The 20,765-nt window shown below is 42.7% G+C and overlaps 1 protein-coding gene across 21 annotated transcripts in view; it reads right to left on the bottom strand.

Moving 5' to 3' along the window:
• The window catches only part of LOC140463855 (putative uncharacterized protein MYH16), a 290,113-nt gene that overhangs the window by 140,350 nt on the left and 128,998 nt on the right, over positions 1-20,765 (bottom strand). For 11 of the 21 annotated variants that reach the window (XM_072558259.1, XM_072558260.1, XM_072558264.1 and 8 more), the window contains one exon: positions 3,051-3,155. The exons of the other annotated variants lie outside the window; for them this stretch is intronic. In XM_072558259.1, coding sequence (XP_072414360.1) covers positions 3,051-3,155 — 105 coding nt within the window. The remainder of the gene's footprint in view (positions 1-3,050; positions 3,156-20,765) is intronic. 21 annotated transcript variants of the gene reach the window in all.

Here is a 20,765-nt window from a genome sequence, read left to right as displayed (position 1 = left end):
AGAAAGACACCACATGATTTAATGGTCAATCATTTACATACAGAGGTTTAGAACACCTGCTTAGCTCCAGGTCACTAAAATCCTTTCTAACACAAGGCTCCCATCCAAGAGGCTAACGCACTTTCAGACATCTTTTAATTCAGGGAAGAATATCTTCATCAGATCTTCATGGGACAAGAAAACGTAGGTAGTGATTCAAGGACTATGCACAGCAAAGGAAATTCTTGAACTGGCTACAGCTTCTAATGGCTTTATTCCAAATATCTTATTCAAGATTGTGTTTACCATCTGACATGAAGGGCTAATAGCATTTCAAAATTGATCTGTGCTAAGCAGATTACAAAATGAATCAAGTCACATCCATGCAGAAAATAGATTTTCTCATTTCGTTCTAGATTTCTTTCACCGATTATTTCATACATTTTCCCTTAGTTAAAATTACAATGGCCTCCTGTGTCATCACTTACCCTGCTGCACCGGAATCTTCCTGAAATACTAATGCAAGTCAATCTTCTGCATTCTGTGCTCACTATGACAATTTGGATAGTGTTGTGCCCTTCCCATTGCCTTTGCTCTGCTTATGGAGTCAACCTCCTGACCTGACCGACTTTACACATCACCCATCTTTAATCTTCTATGAGAGCTTTTTTCCCTTATTCCTTCACTGGATACACACAAGGCCAAAAGTTGTGTCTATCCTCATTTACCTTTCAACTGAACAGCCTGCTCGGCCAACATAGAAGACAGTAAAGAATCAACCACATTGCTGCATCCAAACTGGTGTCAGTGCACTTAGACTCCAATTGGGCAGAAGGGAAGCGGAGAAACTTGTCGCTGGGTGGAAGGGGAGGCTCGATTCAAGGAAATTGATAACCACTGCTTCGCAGACTGTTTATGTGACTGAGCAATCTATGGCGCTGGACTCAAGATCTGGTTTCTATAGAATTGTGGGTTTGAATCCACCACTTCCAGTTTTAACTGAGATTCACTTTCAGATGCTGTGCCATCTTGCTGGGAGAGGTAACGGCCGAGTGATATGATTGCTGGCCTGTTAATCCAAAGACCCGGCTAATGTTTTGGCCACTCAGGTTCGAACTCCACCACAGCATATGGTGGAATTTGAATTCAATAAAAATCTGGAATTATGAGTCTAGTGATAACCTAAAAAAAAAACCATCTGGGAAGGAAACTGCCATCCTTACTCAGTGCAACCTACATGTGACTCTAGACCCACACAATTTGATTGCGCAACGAGGGACACACAATAAATGTTGGGCCCAGCCAGCAACGCCGTTATCCTATCAATAAATAAATACATCATTTGGTAGAATAGAACTCAAATAATGTTGACAAGATCTACATTTTGGCAAAGTGTTCATCTTGCACTCAGCAAGATAAGTGACAGCCAGTTGCTAATTCCTTCCTCAGGAAATTGCCACTAATAAGATTCCTCTAGTTTCCTGTTCATATGTTTTCAAAGTGTACACTATTCTAAATTATCTCTTCCCGACCCATATGATTCTGTGATTTTACTGTACCCAATCATCAGTCTCAATTCTCCTCTTACCTCTTGGCACCTCCTCCTCAGGAATCAGAGGGCACACTTGTACCCCACCCTTGCTGTGAAATATGGTTCAGAACCACAATAAAGTCACATCAAGAAAGGCTCCATTACCACAACCAGTGCTGGCTGCCTGGGCACTGACAACGTTTGACAGGTGGGGGGAGTTCGTACAGGTCAGCATGGCACACACTTACATTAATAACCCATCAAGAATTGGGAATGAAGTTGCTGTAAATCTGAGTCAAGACAGACCTCTACTCCAAGCCATATTATCTTGCACTGTGGGACCAGACTTCCTGACTGCAGTGATATGATGAAGTGCAATCCAAATATGGCTGAAAGCAGCATTGTGAGCTGAAGGAGCCGTGCCTAAAATTAATGATATCCAGGTCTTTACAGTCGGCTGCCTTTAAACAATCACACCATGGTCACCATAGGAAACTGGGAGATATTACAGATGCCCTTTAATTTCATATGCTGAAAGATCCTACTTTGAAAGAGCAGTGGTTTAATTTGTAACTGCTTGGATTGAAATCTGATATAATCTTCAAATTAAAATGCCTTCTGACAACGAAAAGCACATATTCACTGCCAAAAGTATATTAAATAATTTTTCTTTTAAGAGGGGCCATATCTTCGATTGCTGAAGTTTTCTATAAACATGCAACAGCACTTGGTTTTTAGACAGAGTCTCTATGCAAGCGCTCGTGGAGTTTCAATGTAAAGGGAAACAACTGGGGAACCTGAAAATGCTGAAAACAGTCTGCAGCTGGTGGAGAAAGAGAAGAAGAACACAGCAAGTCAGGCAGCACCAAAACGTGGACAAGTCAACATTTTAGTTGTAACCCTTCTTCAGGACGGGACGGGGGTGGTGGGGAGAGGGGGGGGTAATGAGTATAGGGGCTGCTGCAGATGAAGGGGGTGGTGGAGGCAAGGTGGTGAAGTAGGGATAGATGAAGACAGATATAGAGGGTACAACCTGTTGATCAATGGGAGGAGTGAATCCAATTGGAGGCAGGGAGGAGTGGAAGGGAGGGGGGAGGGGCTGGGAAGGGAGCCAGGATAAGAGAAGAGAGCTGATTTGAAATTGGAGTACTAAATGTTGAGCCTTCTGGGCTGTAGGCTGCCCAGGCGGAAGAGGAGGAGGTGTTGTTCCTCCAATTTGTGGTTTGGTTTATTGTGGCAATGGAGGAGTCTGTCAGAAAGGGAATGGGAAGGGGAATTAAAATGGGCAGGGACTGGGGAGGTCCGTTCAGCCTCTGTAGGCCTGGCTAAGATGCTCAGTGAACCATTCCCTAAGATAATGTTTGGTCCCCCCGATGTAGAGAAGAGCATTAATGTGTCAGTTTGATGAGACCTTTCACCAGAACCGCAGTTTCTGGTGAAAAAAAACAAAAAGGTCACTGACAAAGAACTTGCTTGATGGATGCTGACAGCTGCTGAGCATTTGCACCATTTCCTGTCTTCATTTATTGAAAGAGCTCACCTTGATGAATTTCTCCAATTGTTGCTTATCCTTCTGAAGCCTAGCTACTGCATCATCTCTCTGGTTCAATTTCTCTGTAAGGGTCCACAGTTTCTGACTTGAGCTCTAAGAATAAACACAGACATCAGATTTGAAAGGCTATCCAAACTTTTTTTGGGGCTTTTCAATACACTAGCGAATCTGAAGTTTCTTTACTGTCTATGTATGCACGTGTTGCATACTGCAAGATCTGAATAGTGAGAAAGGACTTATCGGCTTATAGCTTCATGGGATGGGACGGGGTGTCACTAGCTAGGTCAGCATTTGCTGCTTATTCCTATTGCCCAGAGGGCAGTTAAGAGTCAACATTACACTGCTGAGAGTCTGGAGATCCATGTAGGCCAGATCAGGTATGGATAACATATTTCCTTCACTAAAAAAATGACAATATAGAACCAGATGGGTTTGTAATGACAATCAATAGGGCGAACATAGTCATCAGGCCAACTTTTTTTATTCCATGGTAAAATCAGAAGTCATACGACACCAAGTTATAGTCCAACAGGTTTAAATGAAATCACAGGCTTTCAGGGCGCCGTTACTTTATCAGGTGAATATTTCGACAATTTTAACAAGGTTCCACCCGAGGAAAGGGCAGGGCTCTGACAGCTTGTGATCGCAAATAAGCCTGTTGGATTATAACCTGGTATTGTATTGCTCCTTTGTCCACCCCAGTCTAACACCAGCACTTCCACATCATATTGCAAGATAGAATCATTAAAATTGCATATCGATTTCAGAAGATGGTGTCAGGATGACGATATTCAGTAATTTATGATTATTTAATGTCCAAAGTAGTCCAAACTCAATTGCTACTTTCTATTAAATAGAGTTAAAGACCCAGTTGGAAAGAGTCCATCTTTAACTAAGCCCCAGTACTGTGCACACCATCACAAACATCTAAATACTCAAGTGAACAAGATAATCAACTTGCCTGATGGACTGCTATGCAGGACACAAGCAACTCACACAAGGTTTCGTCATTAACAAGAAAATAATTATTATTTGAAAAAAATGCTTTAACAGGCAGAGAAAAAAAGCTAATTTACTACTATGCTTTTTATGCCCTTGTCAAACCACAAGCACACATTTATTCATGAATAAGAAACAAAAAGACAGCTTGACACCAATATTATGGATGAAAAGTCCAGGCCACAAGGTGGAAAGCAGTTTCTCACAGTTCTTTTGATTTTAATCAATGATAATGTTGCCTGCAGAGCAATAATCAGCCTTCAATTTGATGACCTAGGTCTTTTTGGTGTATTAGAACTCTTTGGCTGCTCTGTATACACGAGTCAACAAATGGACCAATCCAAGGGCTGTCAGCGAGCAGTTTTTCCTTAAAGACTCAAGATGCCACTACCACAACATAACAACCATTACGCTCCAAAAACAACAGTTTTGTGCAGCCAACAAAGTACACCAAACAATCCCACTTGTTTTCTCAAGTTGCAAAACTCTAGGTATTTTAGCAATACAGGAATATCTGACATCCACGTTCAGTTACTGGACTAAAAGGAAAACGTGGTTCCCTAAATGTGTTAAAAACTGAGATTAAGGTTAACTTCTAAATGTTTGAAACTGATTAAGAAAATGGATCTGAGGCAAAAATTTAAAGAGCGAGAGAGATTTAAAAGAGTGACATGCATTTATACAGCACCTCACACACTGTCAAGATATCCCAGAATGACTTACCAGATAATTAACTACTTTTGATGATACGTCACTTCTATAGGTAAAAACGAATAACCAACTAGCACGTAGCAAAAATAAAACACAACGAGATAATCTGTTTTAGTGATGCTGATTGAAGGATCAATATTAGCCAAGACTCTGGGGAAAACATCCCTGCTTTTCTTCGAACATCAGGGTATTTTTCACGTTAACGGAAAGGGGATGGGAAGGGTACAAAGTGGATATTTCATCTGAAAGGTAACTCCTTGAACAGTGTAGCACTCCCTCAAAACTGCATTTAAGCACTCAGGTTTTTGGTGTGAAAACAAAACCTTTGGACAGAGGCAAGAATGCTACCCTTGACATTTAATGAACAATATAAAACTACAAGGGGATTTTACATATTGCAGGAAACTAAGTTTTTCATCTGTAGCATAAACTGTTGTGTTTGGTTGAAAACCGGCATTCTTGCATTAATCCTGACCAATGCAAGACAAAGGGCTTTGACAACATGATGCTTTTCTCAGCAACATTCAAGGACAGGCCTCTTCTGAATGGACGAATCAAAATGGGCTGACTGGCCTTCACCGAATAGATGATGATTTGTGATCGTGTGAAATACAATCTCCTTAAATTCAACCATGCAACTCACTTTGCACCACCATGTACACTGTACCTGACCACACCCAGGATCTACTTTGCAGCATCAGGACAGATTTTCTGTTGGAAATATATTTTCAAGTCACTTTATGTCCTCGATCACACTACGTAGTGAAACAAAAAGTGCCTGAAGCAAAAATCTGAATTGTCAGGCTTCGTTTCATTAATTTGCAACAAAACAGGTATAATGGCAAACAGTTAACCGTGACCATGACAACTGTGGGGACCACACAAAAAAGACTGATCTGCTTTCATAATCAAAACAATCTTTGTTCTGCTCTTCAATTCCTCACTCGTGTGCACAACTGCAGAAAAAATTTGCAACACCAATTCAGGTTAAAAAAAAATTCAGCACCAAACTGGTGTTATCTTTTGTGTAAACTTGCACATGCTCCTGCTGGGAGCGTAGGTACACTGTTTTCACCTAATAGAGATAGTGTTGCATACTCTTGTTAATCCCCAACATGGCATGTGCTTAGCACATTCCATCAGACTGGTCAGAAACAGGCTGAAAACCGAAAAGGCCACCCCTGTTTACGAATGGTAATAGCTAGTCTGGAGAACTTCCACGTTTAAAACAGGAGGTGAGGTCAGGTTGCAAGCCAGCATTTGATCAGACACAAGGGAGATAGGTAGGGAATCTATTACTATCCCAGCTCCATGGGATATTAATTAACATTTAACAATTAACCCCATGGCTGGGATGACTCATGGGTAGCCTTTCCAGCCTACCAATATCCACCCAACGGCCTTATCCCAAAGTGCTATGCAAATGGTGGGTGGGAGACTGATCACATTGGGAACAGAAGTAAACTGATGCTTGTGGGCCCCCAGGGATGGTCCCTCATGGCTGAGGCATCTAGCATCAGTAGGCAGGGTTAGACAGGGCAGGGTGACTGCCAACACCCTGACCCCACGTGCATCCCCACACCACGTTTGACAGTCATCAACTACCTGGTGCTCGGGATACTGAAACATTCCCATGCCTTGGATGGATTGTATGCCAGCAGCAACCACCACCTTCCTAGTGCTGCTGGTGCAGTGAATTACTGTCACCCGCACCCTGTCGAGTATTGTTCCAGGGAAGAGGCTCCACTGTTCAGTTCAGTGTCCGAGAATCACCTACTTCATTGGGATTTCCTTAATTAGAATAGAACATAGAAATTTATTGTCATATGTACTTCTTCAAAAGAAAAAGTAAAAAGTTTTATAAGTTGCCATCCCTTGGCACCTGTATTAAAGTCACAAGTCATAGATAAGAAGTAAAAAATGAAGACAAAATTCATTTCGGATTAATTTCAGGTCAGAGAAAGCCAATTAAAATGACAAATGCTGAAATATCCAGAAGACGCCGCCAAAGACTAAACAAGGAGACTGACATGCCAACTGAGACCATCGTCTGTGACAAGGTGACAGCCATGTTAGGATGAAACTGCCTGCTGTAGGAGCACACAGAACAAGACTTCCACACTGGGCTGAGCTGCCATGCTGCCAGGACAAGACAGTCAAACCTGGAAACTGTCCCCACTGGGCTGAGACCACCATGCCGGGTTTTGCAAGCGTAGGCTAATTGGGTCCAGCCAGTAACCTTGTTTTTGCAAGCAGCCAGAGGGGTATGCTGTTTGATGTGATCAGCCAGTCTTCATGACACACAGCAATTTTTCCCCCCTCTTTTTTAAAATATTTTATTAAACAATACACAGTTTACAAAACAATTAACATTAACAGCTGTATACAGAAAAACAGCAATTTTACAAAAGGAGAGGAATGGCAAAACCAGGCCCCAAACCCGACCGTTCAACCAGTTTTCAGGGAAATGAGGATAAACCACAAATCCCAATTTCACTCATTACAAAACAGTAAGTGACATTCGTATATAAAAGACAGTCCAATTACATAAAAAAACACAGCATACAATACAGACGCCAGCAAGCAACCGGCCCTCCCACCTTCTGGCCACTCTAAGGCAGCTCGCCCCTTCCAGCTCTTGGTCCACCCCATGATCCTTCCAGTTCTCAGTCCGCCTTGACACACCTTCCGGCCACCTCTAGGACAGCCCATCCTGTTTCCCACCCCCAGGGTGGCCTACACACCTTCCAGCTTCCCTAACCGCCCTTTGTGTATTCTGGCCCCGGAACCCGCCTGGGGTGACAGTGCTGAGGACGGTCTACCCACCCTTTTGCCGACCTCCATGCGCTATCCGGCTTGTGGACTACCCTGACACACTACACAGTTTTTATTTTTTTCTTCTTCTTTCTTTCTTTGTCAGACTGAACAGAACGTCTGACACTCCTGTTTCTTTTTGTTACCCCCCACATTACCACCTAACTGCGGTAGTGCTTATTTTCCCCAACCCCCCCACACCCATGTTGTGCGTGACACAGCTTTTTTTTTCTGGTCCAGGGACAGTCCCCTTCCTCTCAGACCCCTTCAAGGAGGAGAGTCTTTGTACGTGCACACACACACTGATCCAGCTCTCGAAAGAAAAACACCCGAGTGGCCAGTGACAAGAAGTGCCCTTCACATCAAAGGGCAAAGCTGTGTGGTAATTCCCTGTTTATTTTTTTTTCAACATTTGTTTTTTTTATATAACCCCCACACTACCGCCTACCTGCAGTAGTGTTTATTTTTTTCCCCAGCATGTGACACAGCTTTTTAATAAAGCTTGGCAGTTAACTGTTAAATCATCATCAATTGCTACATTCTCCATGGCATTGCCTCTATCAATTGGGTTCTGTTGCTAGTCAATCAGCATTCCCCTCTCTGGCTGCACAGATGTTGTGTATCACCTTGAATTGATATTCTAAATTGTTCTGATGGGCGCATGATGAAAAGTTTAAACAAAACTTGTTGTTTTTCCCAATAATACTCAAGATTCATATTGCCAAGTATCGATCAAGAAGTACTTAGTCCCTGTACTTATACTTATTTTTAAATAAAATTTATTAGCTCAGTTATGTTCTGCTAGATACGAGAAATTTTGATGGAAATCAGTCAGCTACAGAATTTATGGATAACCTTCGTGAAAATCACACTAACAAAAAATAATAAGATGGGAGATAGGGCTCTGAATGGCTCTCTGGGAAACATGCAAGATCCCGGTCACCTCGCAAATACTGACCAAGCATTCCATGTCGATCCCCCTCCATTTACAACAAGAGTAAAGATTCCACTGTGTTATTTTGAAGAGAAGGAATTTTCTCCCAAAACCTTGAACAAAGCCCATCATGAAATCGATTACAGAGTTGCTGGTCATCCATTTAATTATCGTTTGGTGGGCCTTGCTGCATACAACTTGGTTAACCCATTTCCCTATAATTGCATAAAAGTGACAATACATTAAGTAATTCAAATCATTCTTAAGGCATTTTGGAAAATATCAAAAGAAATTTAAAAAGTAAATACACCAAACACTTGATAATGCAAACTAATTTGGAGAAGTTAATTCACAAGTTGTCTAAACTGCACTGACCATTAATGGGAATAAAAGTTATATGCAACTGTTTTTTTAACACCCAGTTGAAATATCAACTATTCTGTACTCATACCATATCCAAGAATGCTTCAGACCCATTCTCTCTTACAACAGATAGTTAAAATATGTTTGAAGCTTTCAAATCTTCACCTTATACCTTCAACCTCCACTTACTGCCTTAATTTTCCACCTAACATTTAAATTTTCTATCCTAATGAAATACCCTGCTATCCTGGATTCTCAAACCATTCCAAGACATGGCCTGCAGGTATAACTATTCACTGGTTACATTCCTGTCAGTTCTGAGTGGGTAATTTATCATCTGCTTCTGCCTGTGACAGATGTTTGGATCAAACACTCATCACACCTTGTCTCTAGGGAGCTGTCATTTGTCACTGTTCATGGATGCTCCTTTTTGATCTGAATTGCACTGAAGTTTCTTAACTTTTCTTTGAGAAGTACAATTTCTTTAGCAGTTGGTTACATCCAAGCATATCCTTGGTTCCTTCTGTATTAAGGAGGACTGTAACAGACAAACCAAACAAATGCCTGCCAGGTCATCTGTACATTGCATTAGTGCCTGTAATTCTGTGCATGTCTGGTCACACTTGTGAACTCAATGGAAAAACATTGCCGTATGTCAGACTGCATTGGGGATTCTGACAGTCAAGTGGTTAACGCTGTGTGGAATTAAACAGTTGCTCAAGTACTTACCTAAATGGGTAGCATGATATGACAAAAGTCAAGCTTACAAAATTTTTTACCCTGTGGGCAATTACTTTCAGAAATTGCCAATTAAGATTTCTATTTCAGCCCACATGACTTGTTAAAAAGAGATTACATTTTTTCTAAGAAACTTCCAAACGTTGGCACAGCAGTCTGAGAGATTGCCAAGACATGGGAGCAATCACTTAAGATTACTGTAATGATGGAGTGAATGACTGGGTTCAGTCAGTTTTGTTCTATTTTGACAGTTGCTGCTTGGGCCAAAGTACGACAATAATTATGCATGTTGGAGAAATCACAAGCACACCGAAGTAAACAAAATCAATGAGAACTGGGATATCCATGAGCACTTCTTTGAAGCAAGGTATTATTTCTGTGATTAATTGCATTATATTTTTCATCCTTTCCCTTCCGAGCTTCAAAGGCAGAAAGACTTCAATTTACATTGTGCTTTTTTTTTACAACAATCCTGGGATCTCTCAAAGCACTTTACAATCTCTGATGTACTAGTGAAATGGAGTCGGTGCTGTAGAACATCAGCAGCCAATGTGACCAGAAAGGTGTGATTGACAGCAACTTGGCAATGGCCAGACTGTGTGCTGGTTGGGGAAAAAGCAAAAGACAGCAGGAGGAACTCCTCTCCTTCAAAATAAGGACATGTATTCACTCATATAGGGAATCTTAGGTCAGCATTTCATCAAAGACATCATTCTTGCAATCAATGCAAGAATTCTCTCAGCAGTGGCGGCACGGTGGCTCAGTGGTTAGCACTGCTGCCTCACAGCACCAGAGATTGGGTTCTAGTCCAGCCTCAGGTGACAGCCTGTGTGGAGTTTACACATTCTCCCTGTGTCTGCGTGGGTTTCCTCCCACAGTTCAAAGATGTGCAGGTCAGGTGAATTGGCCATGCTAAATTGCCCATATAGTGTTAGGAGCATTAGTCAGAGGGAATGGATCTGGGTGGGTTATTCTTCAGAGGGTCGGTGTGGACTTGTTGGGCTGAAGGGCCTGTTTCCACACTGTAGGGAATCTAATCCAATAACAAAAAACTTTTAAAAACTGCCCTTATGTATCAACCACAGATTTAAAAGCACATGTCGACAGCAATATTTAAATGCACCACTCTCTGCTTCAGGGACAAGTGTGTTACACAGAGCTGTGGACAGTAAGGTGGCAAATGACCAATTGGCAAGGTTTTGCTGATGGAGATGTCCCCGGACTATAGCATCCTTTCTTTTCCCATTATTTGAATATTGTTGGGTTAAAACTTGCATTTTCCTGTTAAGGGCACATATGTAGACACCTACAATTCTTGGTGGCTCTCTCCCTCAGCTGTGAACGCTTAGATAGTGATAATTGGAAAAGCTCTAATCATATAAATCAAGATAAGCAAGGTGGATTCGAAAAGTGTGCAGGAAACACAATAGACCTCAGCAATTTGTACAGCTAATTTTTCACTTCACTTTCCTTCCATTCAGTGTCGTGTATGACCATTAGCTACATGAAGTCTCATGCTGTCATCCCAGAGTCCAGTTTAACCTAGACCATAGATTTGCATACTACACTTGGCACAAATTAAAGTTGGATATGACTTTTCATTCAAAATTGTAACTGGTGATGTAAGTAAATGTGTCTTAAGCAACCCACAGAGAATGTCTTGTCTTTCCTACGGACATAGCAGAGAACATGACCCTTAGAGAGAATGCACCATGTGGACATTTCAGAGAGAATTGCATCTATTGAAAGAGGTTGAAATAGCATACTGCATTCATGTATTCTATTTAATATCATGGCTCCTTTTTGAGAGTCAGACAGCAAGTAAATCTTCACCCCCTGTATTTTCATCTTCTCTAGAGTCCCACACAAACCTATCCCAGTCACACTTGTTTCTTATGTATCTATTGCCACGTAGCAACACAATGCACAAACACAGAATCAACTTCAACAGGTATTTCACTGCTGAGTGTGGGGTGCTAGAAAATCACAGCAGGTCAGGCAGCATCCAAGGAGCAGGAGAATCGACATTTCAGGCGTAAGCCCTTCATAGGAATGAGGCTTGTGGGCCCCGGGGCCCGAGGGAGGTGTCCGAGTTGGTCCAGGTGAATTTGAGGTCAGGGTGAAAGGTGTTAGTGAAGTTATGAACTATTCAACCTCCTCATGGGAACACAAGATAGCACTGATACAGTCAGTCATCGACGTAGCAGAGGAAAAAACACAGACTGTTCCACATACCCGACAGAGGCAGGCATTGCTGGGGCCCATGTGGGTGCCTATGGCTACCGCTTTGGTTTGGAGGATGTGGGAGCATTGGAAGGAGAAGTTGTTCAGGGTGAGGACCAGTTCAGTCAGGTGGAAGGGTACTGGTTGAGACAACGTGAGAAGAAGAAGAAAAAAAAGGGCTTGGAGGCCTTCATCATAGCAGATAGATGTGTACAGGGACTAGGATGTCCATGGTGAAGATGAGACATTGGGGGCCAGGGGAAACAAAAGTCTTGGAGGTGGTGAAGGGAGTGGGTCATGCCCCGAACACATGTGGAGAGGTCCTGGACTAAGAGGAACAGGACAGTGTCAAGGTATGCGGAGAGGAATTCAGTGGGACAGGAGCAGGCTGAGACAATGGGCCGGCTGGGGCAGTTTGCGAATTTTGGGTAAGAGGTAGAACCGGGCAGTGCGGGGCTCCCAGACTATGAAGTTGGAAGCTGTGGGTGGGAGATCCCTCGAAGTGATGAGGTTGTGGAGGTCTGGGAGATGATGGTTTCGTGACGGGAGGCGACTGCCATCAAGCTCTATTTTTCCATCCCATCACTTCAACTGCCCCCATGCTGCCAATGTTTCTCCAACATTCAATCATTACCTGATCAGTCATTATTTGCTCCAGCTCAACGCAGCAAAGACCTCATCTATCAGCATTGGGTCTGCCCATAATCTCCTTTCCTTTGCCATCAACTCCAACTCCTTTCCCAGTCATGGTCTCAGATTGAGTTAGACTGTTCACAAGTTGGATTCCTGATGAAAGGCTTCTGCCTAAAATGTTGAATTTCCTGCTCCTCGGATGCTGCCTGACCAGCTGTGCTTTTCCAGCACCACGCTCTCGACTCTAATCTCCAGCATCTGCCTCATTTTCACCTGTTCACAAGTTAAGCCTAACCTGGAGATGTGGGCTCACAGCAACATCTCCATAACCATTTATTTGCCATCACATTTCACTGTCCATCTCAGCCCCATTACACTAAAATCCCGCTATGCACCTTTGTCACTTCTTGATGAGAGTACTCCCAATTCTCTGCTTGCAGGTTGCCCATTCTCTATGCTGCATGAACCTCTGTTGGCACATATGCAGTTCCAAATCAGGTCACACTGATCATTGCTCTTACCTTTGAACCCTTACCCTGGGTTGCTGTTCCTCGGTGTCTCAATCCCCATTCTTGTCCTCATCCTTCAAATTTTCAGTGTTTTTAAACCATCCATAGACTGGGAATGGGAGAGCTGGGAAAGAGATCTGAAATATTGTGTGCAGTTTTGGTTTCCTTATTGGAAGATGGATGTTCTGGTTATGGAGGAAGTGGAATAAAAAGGTTCACCAGACTGTAATGGCAGGGCTGATATATGGAGAGAGAGACTGGTCTGGTCATGACTGCACTCACCGGGGTTTAGAAGATTGAGGAATGATCTCATATTAACCACTAAAATCCTAAAAGGATTAAGTAAACAGTGGAAGGATGTTCCCAATGACTGGGGATTCTAGATAGATAGAGTGTTGAACACTCTAAAGGATTCGGGGCAGGCCATTCAGGATTGCGATGAAAAGAAACTTCTTCACCCAAGAGAGTGGTAAACTTGTGGCATTCCCTGCCAGAAAAAGCAGTCGAGGCCAAAACACTGGATGTTATCAAGGAGTTACGTCCAGTTCTGGGGGGCTACAGGAATCAAGATGGTATGGGGAGAATGTGGTAACAGGATAGACAAGTCAGTCATGGAATGCTGGATCAAGCTCAGAGAGCCAAATGACTACCTCCTGCTCCTATTTTGTGTTTTTATCTACACCCTCATCTTTTTCATCTTCTCCAACCTTACATTCAGCTCTGACCGTTGTTGCTCATCAGTAGTTAGCTTCTTCTATTAGAGTCTTCAGCAAATTGCCTCCTCCTCTTTTTGTAACCCTTTGGCAGTATACCCTTCCACATGCCTGGGATCGACTCTCTGTAACTGTTCTCTTCAAAACTAAAGCTCCATCATGCAGTCAGGAAATGGCTTGGCACAACACTTGTTTCATCTAGCGCCACACTCTGAGGATACTCAACAGCTTCATTAAAGACATGATACAAATGCAAACTGATGTTCCTGTTACACGCCTGAATCCCAGGATTTACAGAAAAATTGTGACTAACATCTGACTCATCTCGATTCTTGACTCTTAGGCTTTCTTCAGTTGAAATTCCAGACCGTTATATATATTTGTGCTCCAAAACACATTCCTGTTGGTCTGTCCTGAAACAGTCTAAGCTAACCACAATGTATGTTTTCTTTCTGCTATTTGCACCCAGAAGTTCAAAGTTAGTTGACAGTCCAAGGTGGTTAAAGAGTTACTGCCAGAAAAGATAAATGATCTGTACAATGTTATTCCCATCTGCATCAGTGATTTATTATTTTAAAATTCATTTCAAAGAGTCTGTTTATGTGGAAGGATAATTATCTGTTGACTGGTGCCATTTCTGATCCTTTGCATACTGATGTAAAAATCACAAGGGCAGCTTGAAGCTTCCTTTAAAATATAAAACCCACTTCCCATGCTGCAGTGAAATGTACTGCACAAATAAACTGCACAGAAATACCAACTTGAGCCATACTTCTACATTAATGTCTAAACTTAGTAACTTGGTATTGAGTCTTTCAGGAATAGAAATAATAGTGGGTTATAATGTAATACGGATGTTAGGAATCATATCCAAATTAAATCTGACACTATTTTCTGTATCCCAGTTACAATCAACTCCATTTTGACTGCCAGTACGCCAGTTTGCATTTAATTAACACTAGTGTTCCAAAGGTCTAAAATAATGATGTGTTAGTGGCATGAAAATGACAGCCTCTTCCACGAAGGAACATTCTATTGTAGTGTAGCTAAGCTACAACGTTTCAGTAAAGACTGTATACCCTGCATTTAAAGATTGAGAGAAGTGACTTGTGAAAGACATGATATGACTTGTGCTGAGCTTCTGAACTCCTTCAAACTACAAATAAAACTAATTTACACTTAGTGCAAACAACAGATCCTGGCATTCTTGAGCCATAAAAACAGCACCATCTGGTCCACTAGATTTTGGTATTCCTGTTCGAGCGACAGAAACTGTCCTTTTTGAGAATTCCGGCCACTCACTGTATAATTACCACAACTAAAAGGGGTGATTCCTGTCAATTACTGTGGAGATGAAACTGACAGAACTTGAATCATGTTGCCAAAGTTTATGATGATTCTGTAGATTTACTTTGGGTTAAATGGCTGGTAAGCAAATGCTCTGCTTCATTATTTTAAGACTTGCAATCAGAAGTTCTTCTTCAGTGAGAAATTCACTGGACAATGACAATGTCATTTCATTAAGTATTTTGTGAGGCCATCTTGCAGGTGCCGTTTCGAGGAATCTCCTTCTAGAGGATAGTGGTCATGGGGTTGGAAGATGCTGTTGAAGGAGCCTTGGTGAACTTCTGCAATGCATCTTCTGATAGAAAACAATGCTACAGTGGAGGGGGGAGTGGATGTTTGTGGATGTGGTGCCATTCCAGTGAACTGCTGTGTCCTGGATGGTGTCAAGCTTCTTGAGTGTTGTTGGAGCTGCACTCCTCCAGGCAAGTGGGAGTGTCCCATCACACTCCTGACTTGGACTCTGAAGGTGGTAGTTGAGAGAGTGTGCTGTTGAAAAAGCACAGCAGGTCCGGCAGCATCTGAGGGGAATTGACATTTCAGGCAAAAGCCCTTCATGAGGAATGATTCTGAATGCTGCCTGGCCTGCTGTGTTTTTCCAGCACCACACTCTTGATCTGGATCTCCAGCTCACTGTCCACTGCTCTGAAGGTGGTGGACATGTTTTTGGAAATCAGGTGATGCGTTATCCACTCTTAAATCTCTAACCTGCTCTTGTATTCACTCACATCATGGCTGATCTTTGGTCTCAACTCCACTTTGCTGTTTTCCCTCCATTACCCTTGACGTCTGGGTTTAGCAAAAATCTTTATAATTTAGACTTCAACAAACTCAATGATCCGGGCTTTATTACTGTCTAGGGAAGAACATCCCAAAGACTAATGGCCCTCAGAGGAAACAAATTAGTGTCATTGAGCCATATGGATGTACAGCACTGAAACAGACCCTTCGGTCCAACTCGTCCACGCCAACCAGATATCCCAACCCAATCTAGTCCCACCTGCCAGCACCCAGCCCATATCCCTCTAAATCCTTCCTATTCATATGCCCATCTAGATACCTTTTAAATGCAATTGTACCAGCCTCCACCACCTCCTCTGGCAGCACATTCCATACGCACACCACCCGTGTGAAAAAGTTGCCTCTTGGGTCCCTTTTATATCTTTCCTCTCTCACCCTAAACCCATGCCATCTAGTTCTGGACTCCCCAACCCCAGGGAAGAGACTTTGTCTATTTATCCTATTCATGCCCCTCATGATTTTATAGGCCTCGATAAAGGTCACCCCTCAACCTCCAACACTCCAGGTAAAACAGCCCCAGCCTCTTCAAACTCTCCCTATAGCTCAAATCCTCCAACCCTGGCAACATCCTTGTAAATCTTTTCTGAACCCTTTCAAGTTTCACAACATCCTTCCGATAGGAAAGAGACCAGAACTGCATGTAATATTCCAAAAGTGGCCTAACCAATGTCCTGAACAGCCGCAACCTGACATCCCAACTCCTGTACTCCATACGCTGACCAATAAAGGAAAGCATACCAAACGCTTTCTTCACTTTCCTAGCTACCTGCGACACCACTTTCAAGGAGCTATGAATCTCTTTATTCAGCACTCTCTAGGACCTTAGCATTAACTGTAGAAATCCTGCTAAGACTTGCTTTCCCAAAATGGAGTACCTCACATTTATCTAAATTAAACTCCATCTGCCACTTCTCAGCCCATTGGCCCATCTAATCAAGATCCCGATGTAATCTGAGGTAACCCTCTTGCTGTCCACTACACCTCCATTTCTTGTGTCATCTGCAAACTGGTAAGTATGGGGTAACAGGTATATTAGGAGGGCTGGATCTGGGTGGGATGCAATCTGGAGGGTCAATGCAAACCTGATGGGCTGAATGGTCTCTTTCTGCCCTGTAGGGATTCCATATGCTTTTCTTATTCCTTGCTGCATCTGCAGACTAACTTATTTGTGATTCACGTACTGGGGGATCCAAATCTCTCCATGCCCGGAGCTCTCCATTTAAAGACTTTACTGATATCCTACCAAAGTTCTGTTTAATTTCATTGTTGAACCACAAGAAGTGAACTTTAAACTTAAACTCTCCCTGCAGAGAGCTCTGTGAAATGTGAAAATATGGTACAGATTAGGGCCACCTTCCACTGATTTAGCTGAATGGATAGAAAGTTGTGTGCTGTATTCCTGAACCTTGTACCCAACACAGGAAACACTCCACCTGGAGACTAAACTAAAAAGTTTAACAATTATCTCCTCATGCAATCCATAAATTTGTAGATGGACACGTAAATTTTCTAGAACTGTCCTCTGCCCAGCCAAATATCTCACAAGTACCTATTAAATTAGTTGAGAAAGCTTGATTTGACAAGAGACCAAAAGAATACAACTGTTTCTTAGAGACCCAGATTCAAGCCAGGAGGGCAGAGACAGGCAAGAAAACCCAGAAAGCCTATAACAGCCCTCTCTAGAGCAATCCAAATCAGTTACAACTCCCAAAACTATCCCTGCTGCCCTTTAAAGTTGACTCCCCTCATGTACATCAGTTATGGTTTCCTTCTAGCTAACAGTATGCCCGAAGCATGAATAGCTTCACACTGGCCGAGCTGGACATTGGGCTAATGACCCCAGCCTCCAAATAGATAGGCCCGAGGCTCATTCAACATGAGATTTCAGGCTTCATCCCCCCAACGTCCATGAACTGAATAAGCCCACTGGGCATCCAGAGGTAGAACCCTGGCCAAGGTCAGTTTGAACTTGGGCTCCTAGTCATTGGCAGGTAGGGTTTGGAAGAGAAAGAGCTTGTTTCATGGTTCTCCGAAAGTGGAGTCACAGATAGACAGGGCGGTGAATGTGCCTTTTGATGCACTGGCCTTCATCAGTCAGGGCACGGAGTATACAAGTTGGGAAGTTATGTTTCAGTTGTACAGGACATTGGTGAGGCTGTATTAGAGTATTGTGTTCAGTTTTGGTTACTTTGTTACAGGAAGGATGTTATTAAACTGGAAAGAGTACAGAAGAAATTTACAAGGATGTTGCCTGGACTCAAAGGTCTGAGTTATAGGGAGAGGTTAGACAATTTCAGACTTTTTTCTTTAGAGCACAGGAGACTGAGGGGGGTAACTTATAGAAGCGTATAAGATTATGAGACAGCATGGATAGGATGAACACACACAGTCTTTTTCCCAGGGTTGGGGAATCGAGGGCTGGAGGGCATCAGTTTAAGGTTAGAGAGGAAAGAATAAAAGGGAACCTGATGTGCATTTTTTTTTTTACACAGAGGGCGATGCATGTATGGAATGAGCTGCCAGTGGAAGTGGTTGAGGCAGATTATTAACAACATTTAAAAGACATTTGGACAAATACATGGATAGGAAAGGTTTAGAAGGAAATGGGCCAAGTGCAGGGAAATGGAGTTAACGTGGGTGGACATTTCGATCAGCATGGACCAGACTGGGCCAAAGGGCTGGTCGCTATGCTGTAGGACTCTGACTCTAAACATTCGGTGGGGGTGGGGGGTGTGGTGCCCAAGAGAGGAACAAACACAGTGAGGATAAAAGATTTCATTCATTGCTACCTGTGCCTAAGTACAGTGAAAAGCTTTGTTTGCGAGCACGACAGGCAGATCATAGCAAGCAAGGACCTATAGCATATAGGGTGAAATTAAATTGGACAGAGTAAGGCACACAGGTTACACCACACAGGACATGTACTAGGCAAGATCAACATTAACCAGATCAGCAATATTTGGTCAGAAGTCACAATACCAGGTTTATAGTCCAACAGGTTTATTTGTAATCACAAGCTTTCGGAGCACTGTCCCTTCGTCAGCTTGGTATGCCTCACTCCTAACTGTTTTTCTGATGCAAACATTCCCTCATCTTTCCCAGTTGCCTGGGACCATCATCGACACTTCCCAGCTGTGGCCTCTAACTGTAGTGGCAACTCCCCTCCTTCACACCACCCCCACTTACCCCAGAGGATCCATCGAATGTTCACAGTTGTCAACAATAAACCTCTTGTAGCAACAGAACAGTGACAACCTTTCAAAAAAAAAGGTACCTCACTGGCTTGAAAACACTTCGGATGTGCTGAGGTTACAAAAGGCACCGATTAAATGCCAGTCTCTCTTTACTCGACTTCCTAAAGAGATATTACCAGTGTGCTTCAGTGATTTGGTCTCAGAGGATCAGAAGGAGGTTCAATGTTGCTGCTGGGTGGAACAAAAGGGAATCAGTTTTGAAAAATGGAGCTTTTTATTTAAAAAAAAAAGAAACGCTGGCAGTATCCATAGCCACCAAATTAGACTAGTGCTGAATGGGGCCTGTGTGAAACCTTCCGTGACACATCCTTTGTGGTAACGTTGAATTCCCAAAAGAGCACATTTTGCCTCGGTCATCCCTTCCCTTTACACTGACCATGGAAGTCTACTTGATAACAATCTGGGCTGTGGTCACCAGGAAATGGGTTAAGAATGTGAAGGACCTTTAAAACTGCATGGCCCTAACCTTTCCAGAGATCAATCTACGATGGAATTGAATGGAGCCTGCAGGGCTCAGAGAACTGTTTACAAGCTGACCCAGTGCCCAAAGCACCTATTCACTTCAATAAAAGGCACTGTTAACATTAGTGTCGTGTTTGAATGCATCGCAGAACTGCCCCCCTCTAGGATTACAAGTTGCCTGTGACCTTCTGGAACATTCCCCTCCACCCACTCCCCTGCAGATTGAAAGTCCGTGCTTAGAGTTCCACGAAAGAGACTAAAGGCCTCAGGAATTCAAGAGTCATCACCTGGACACCCCTGGGAGTAACCTCAGGGAAAAAAAAACAAACAGTGCCTTTACTCACTTTCTTTCATTATTTGTTATTTCTATAACAAAGAAACAAAAAGAAATAAGGGACAAAAGGGTTATTTGGTATGAAGCAAAACTGGAAAGAGAGAGAGAGGATGGAGACAGGAGGTTATTGAATACTGGCAACCCAAATGGGCATCCTTATGAATTGTCAACTGCACAGCATCAGCAATAAATAAACAAGAAAATAATCACATCCACCCAGTCACAGATCACTTTACCCACACCCCTGGTCATTCTCCATCAACTGGGAGAGTTGATCTACACAAATATAGATTGTCCAACTCTGCCCAGTTCTGACAGCACTGTGTTGGCACCAACCTCCTGAACTAACACCCTGGCTTTCACCAAGTGGCAACCCACAAAACTAATATGTTACAGTCGTGTCCTGATTTCACCTCCACTCCCATCCCTGCAGTGCTTTCTCCCCCTCCCCTCCCCAGCCGTCCACACAAAACAAAACACCATTTGTTTTAGTAGGATAGAAAACTAGAGATCTTCACGTTACAATAACTGCTATTTTAACTGAGTGTAAAAAAAGGAAGCTCCTTAAAAAAAAGTGCCTATAATAGATTACTTACCCATACAGGCTCAAACTATGCAGTGACCACAAAAACACACTAGAGGTATTTTCAATAAGCATAGCTAATTCAACTCACCAGCAAAGAATCATCTGCGGAAAAAAAAAACCCTCTCTCTTTCCATTTTCACTTCAGACAAAGTTTCCAAATAGTAATTTACCCACATCATAATAGAAGTAAAGAGTCAGCCAAATGGAAACTCAAATTTTGTTAGTTTTCAATCTGCTTCCTGTGAGGATTCAATCTACAATCCCAGAAAAGAAAGACAGGGGTCT

Source organism: Chiloscyllium punctatum, chromosome 39 (genome assembly GCF_047496795.1).
Source record: "Chiloscyllium punctatum isolate Juve2018m chromosome 39, sChiPun1.3, whole genome shotgun sequence".
Lineage (NCBI taxonomy): Eukaryota > Metazoa > Chordata > Chondrichthyes > Orectolobiformes > Hemiscylliidae > Chiloscyllium > Chiloscyllium punctatum.
The sequence above is the reverse complement of the archived record's forward strand: the minus strand, read 5'-3'. Positions and strand labels throughout refer to the sequence as shown.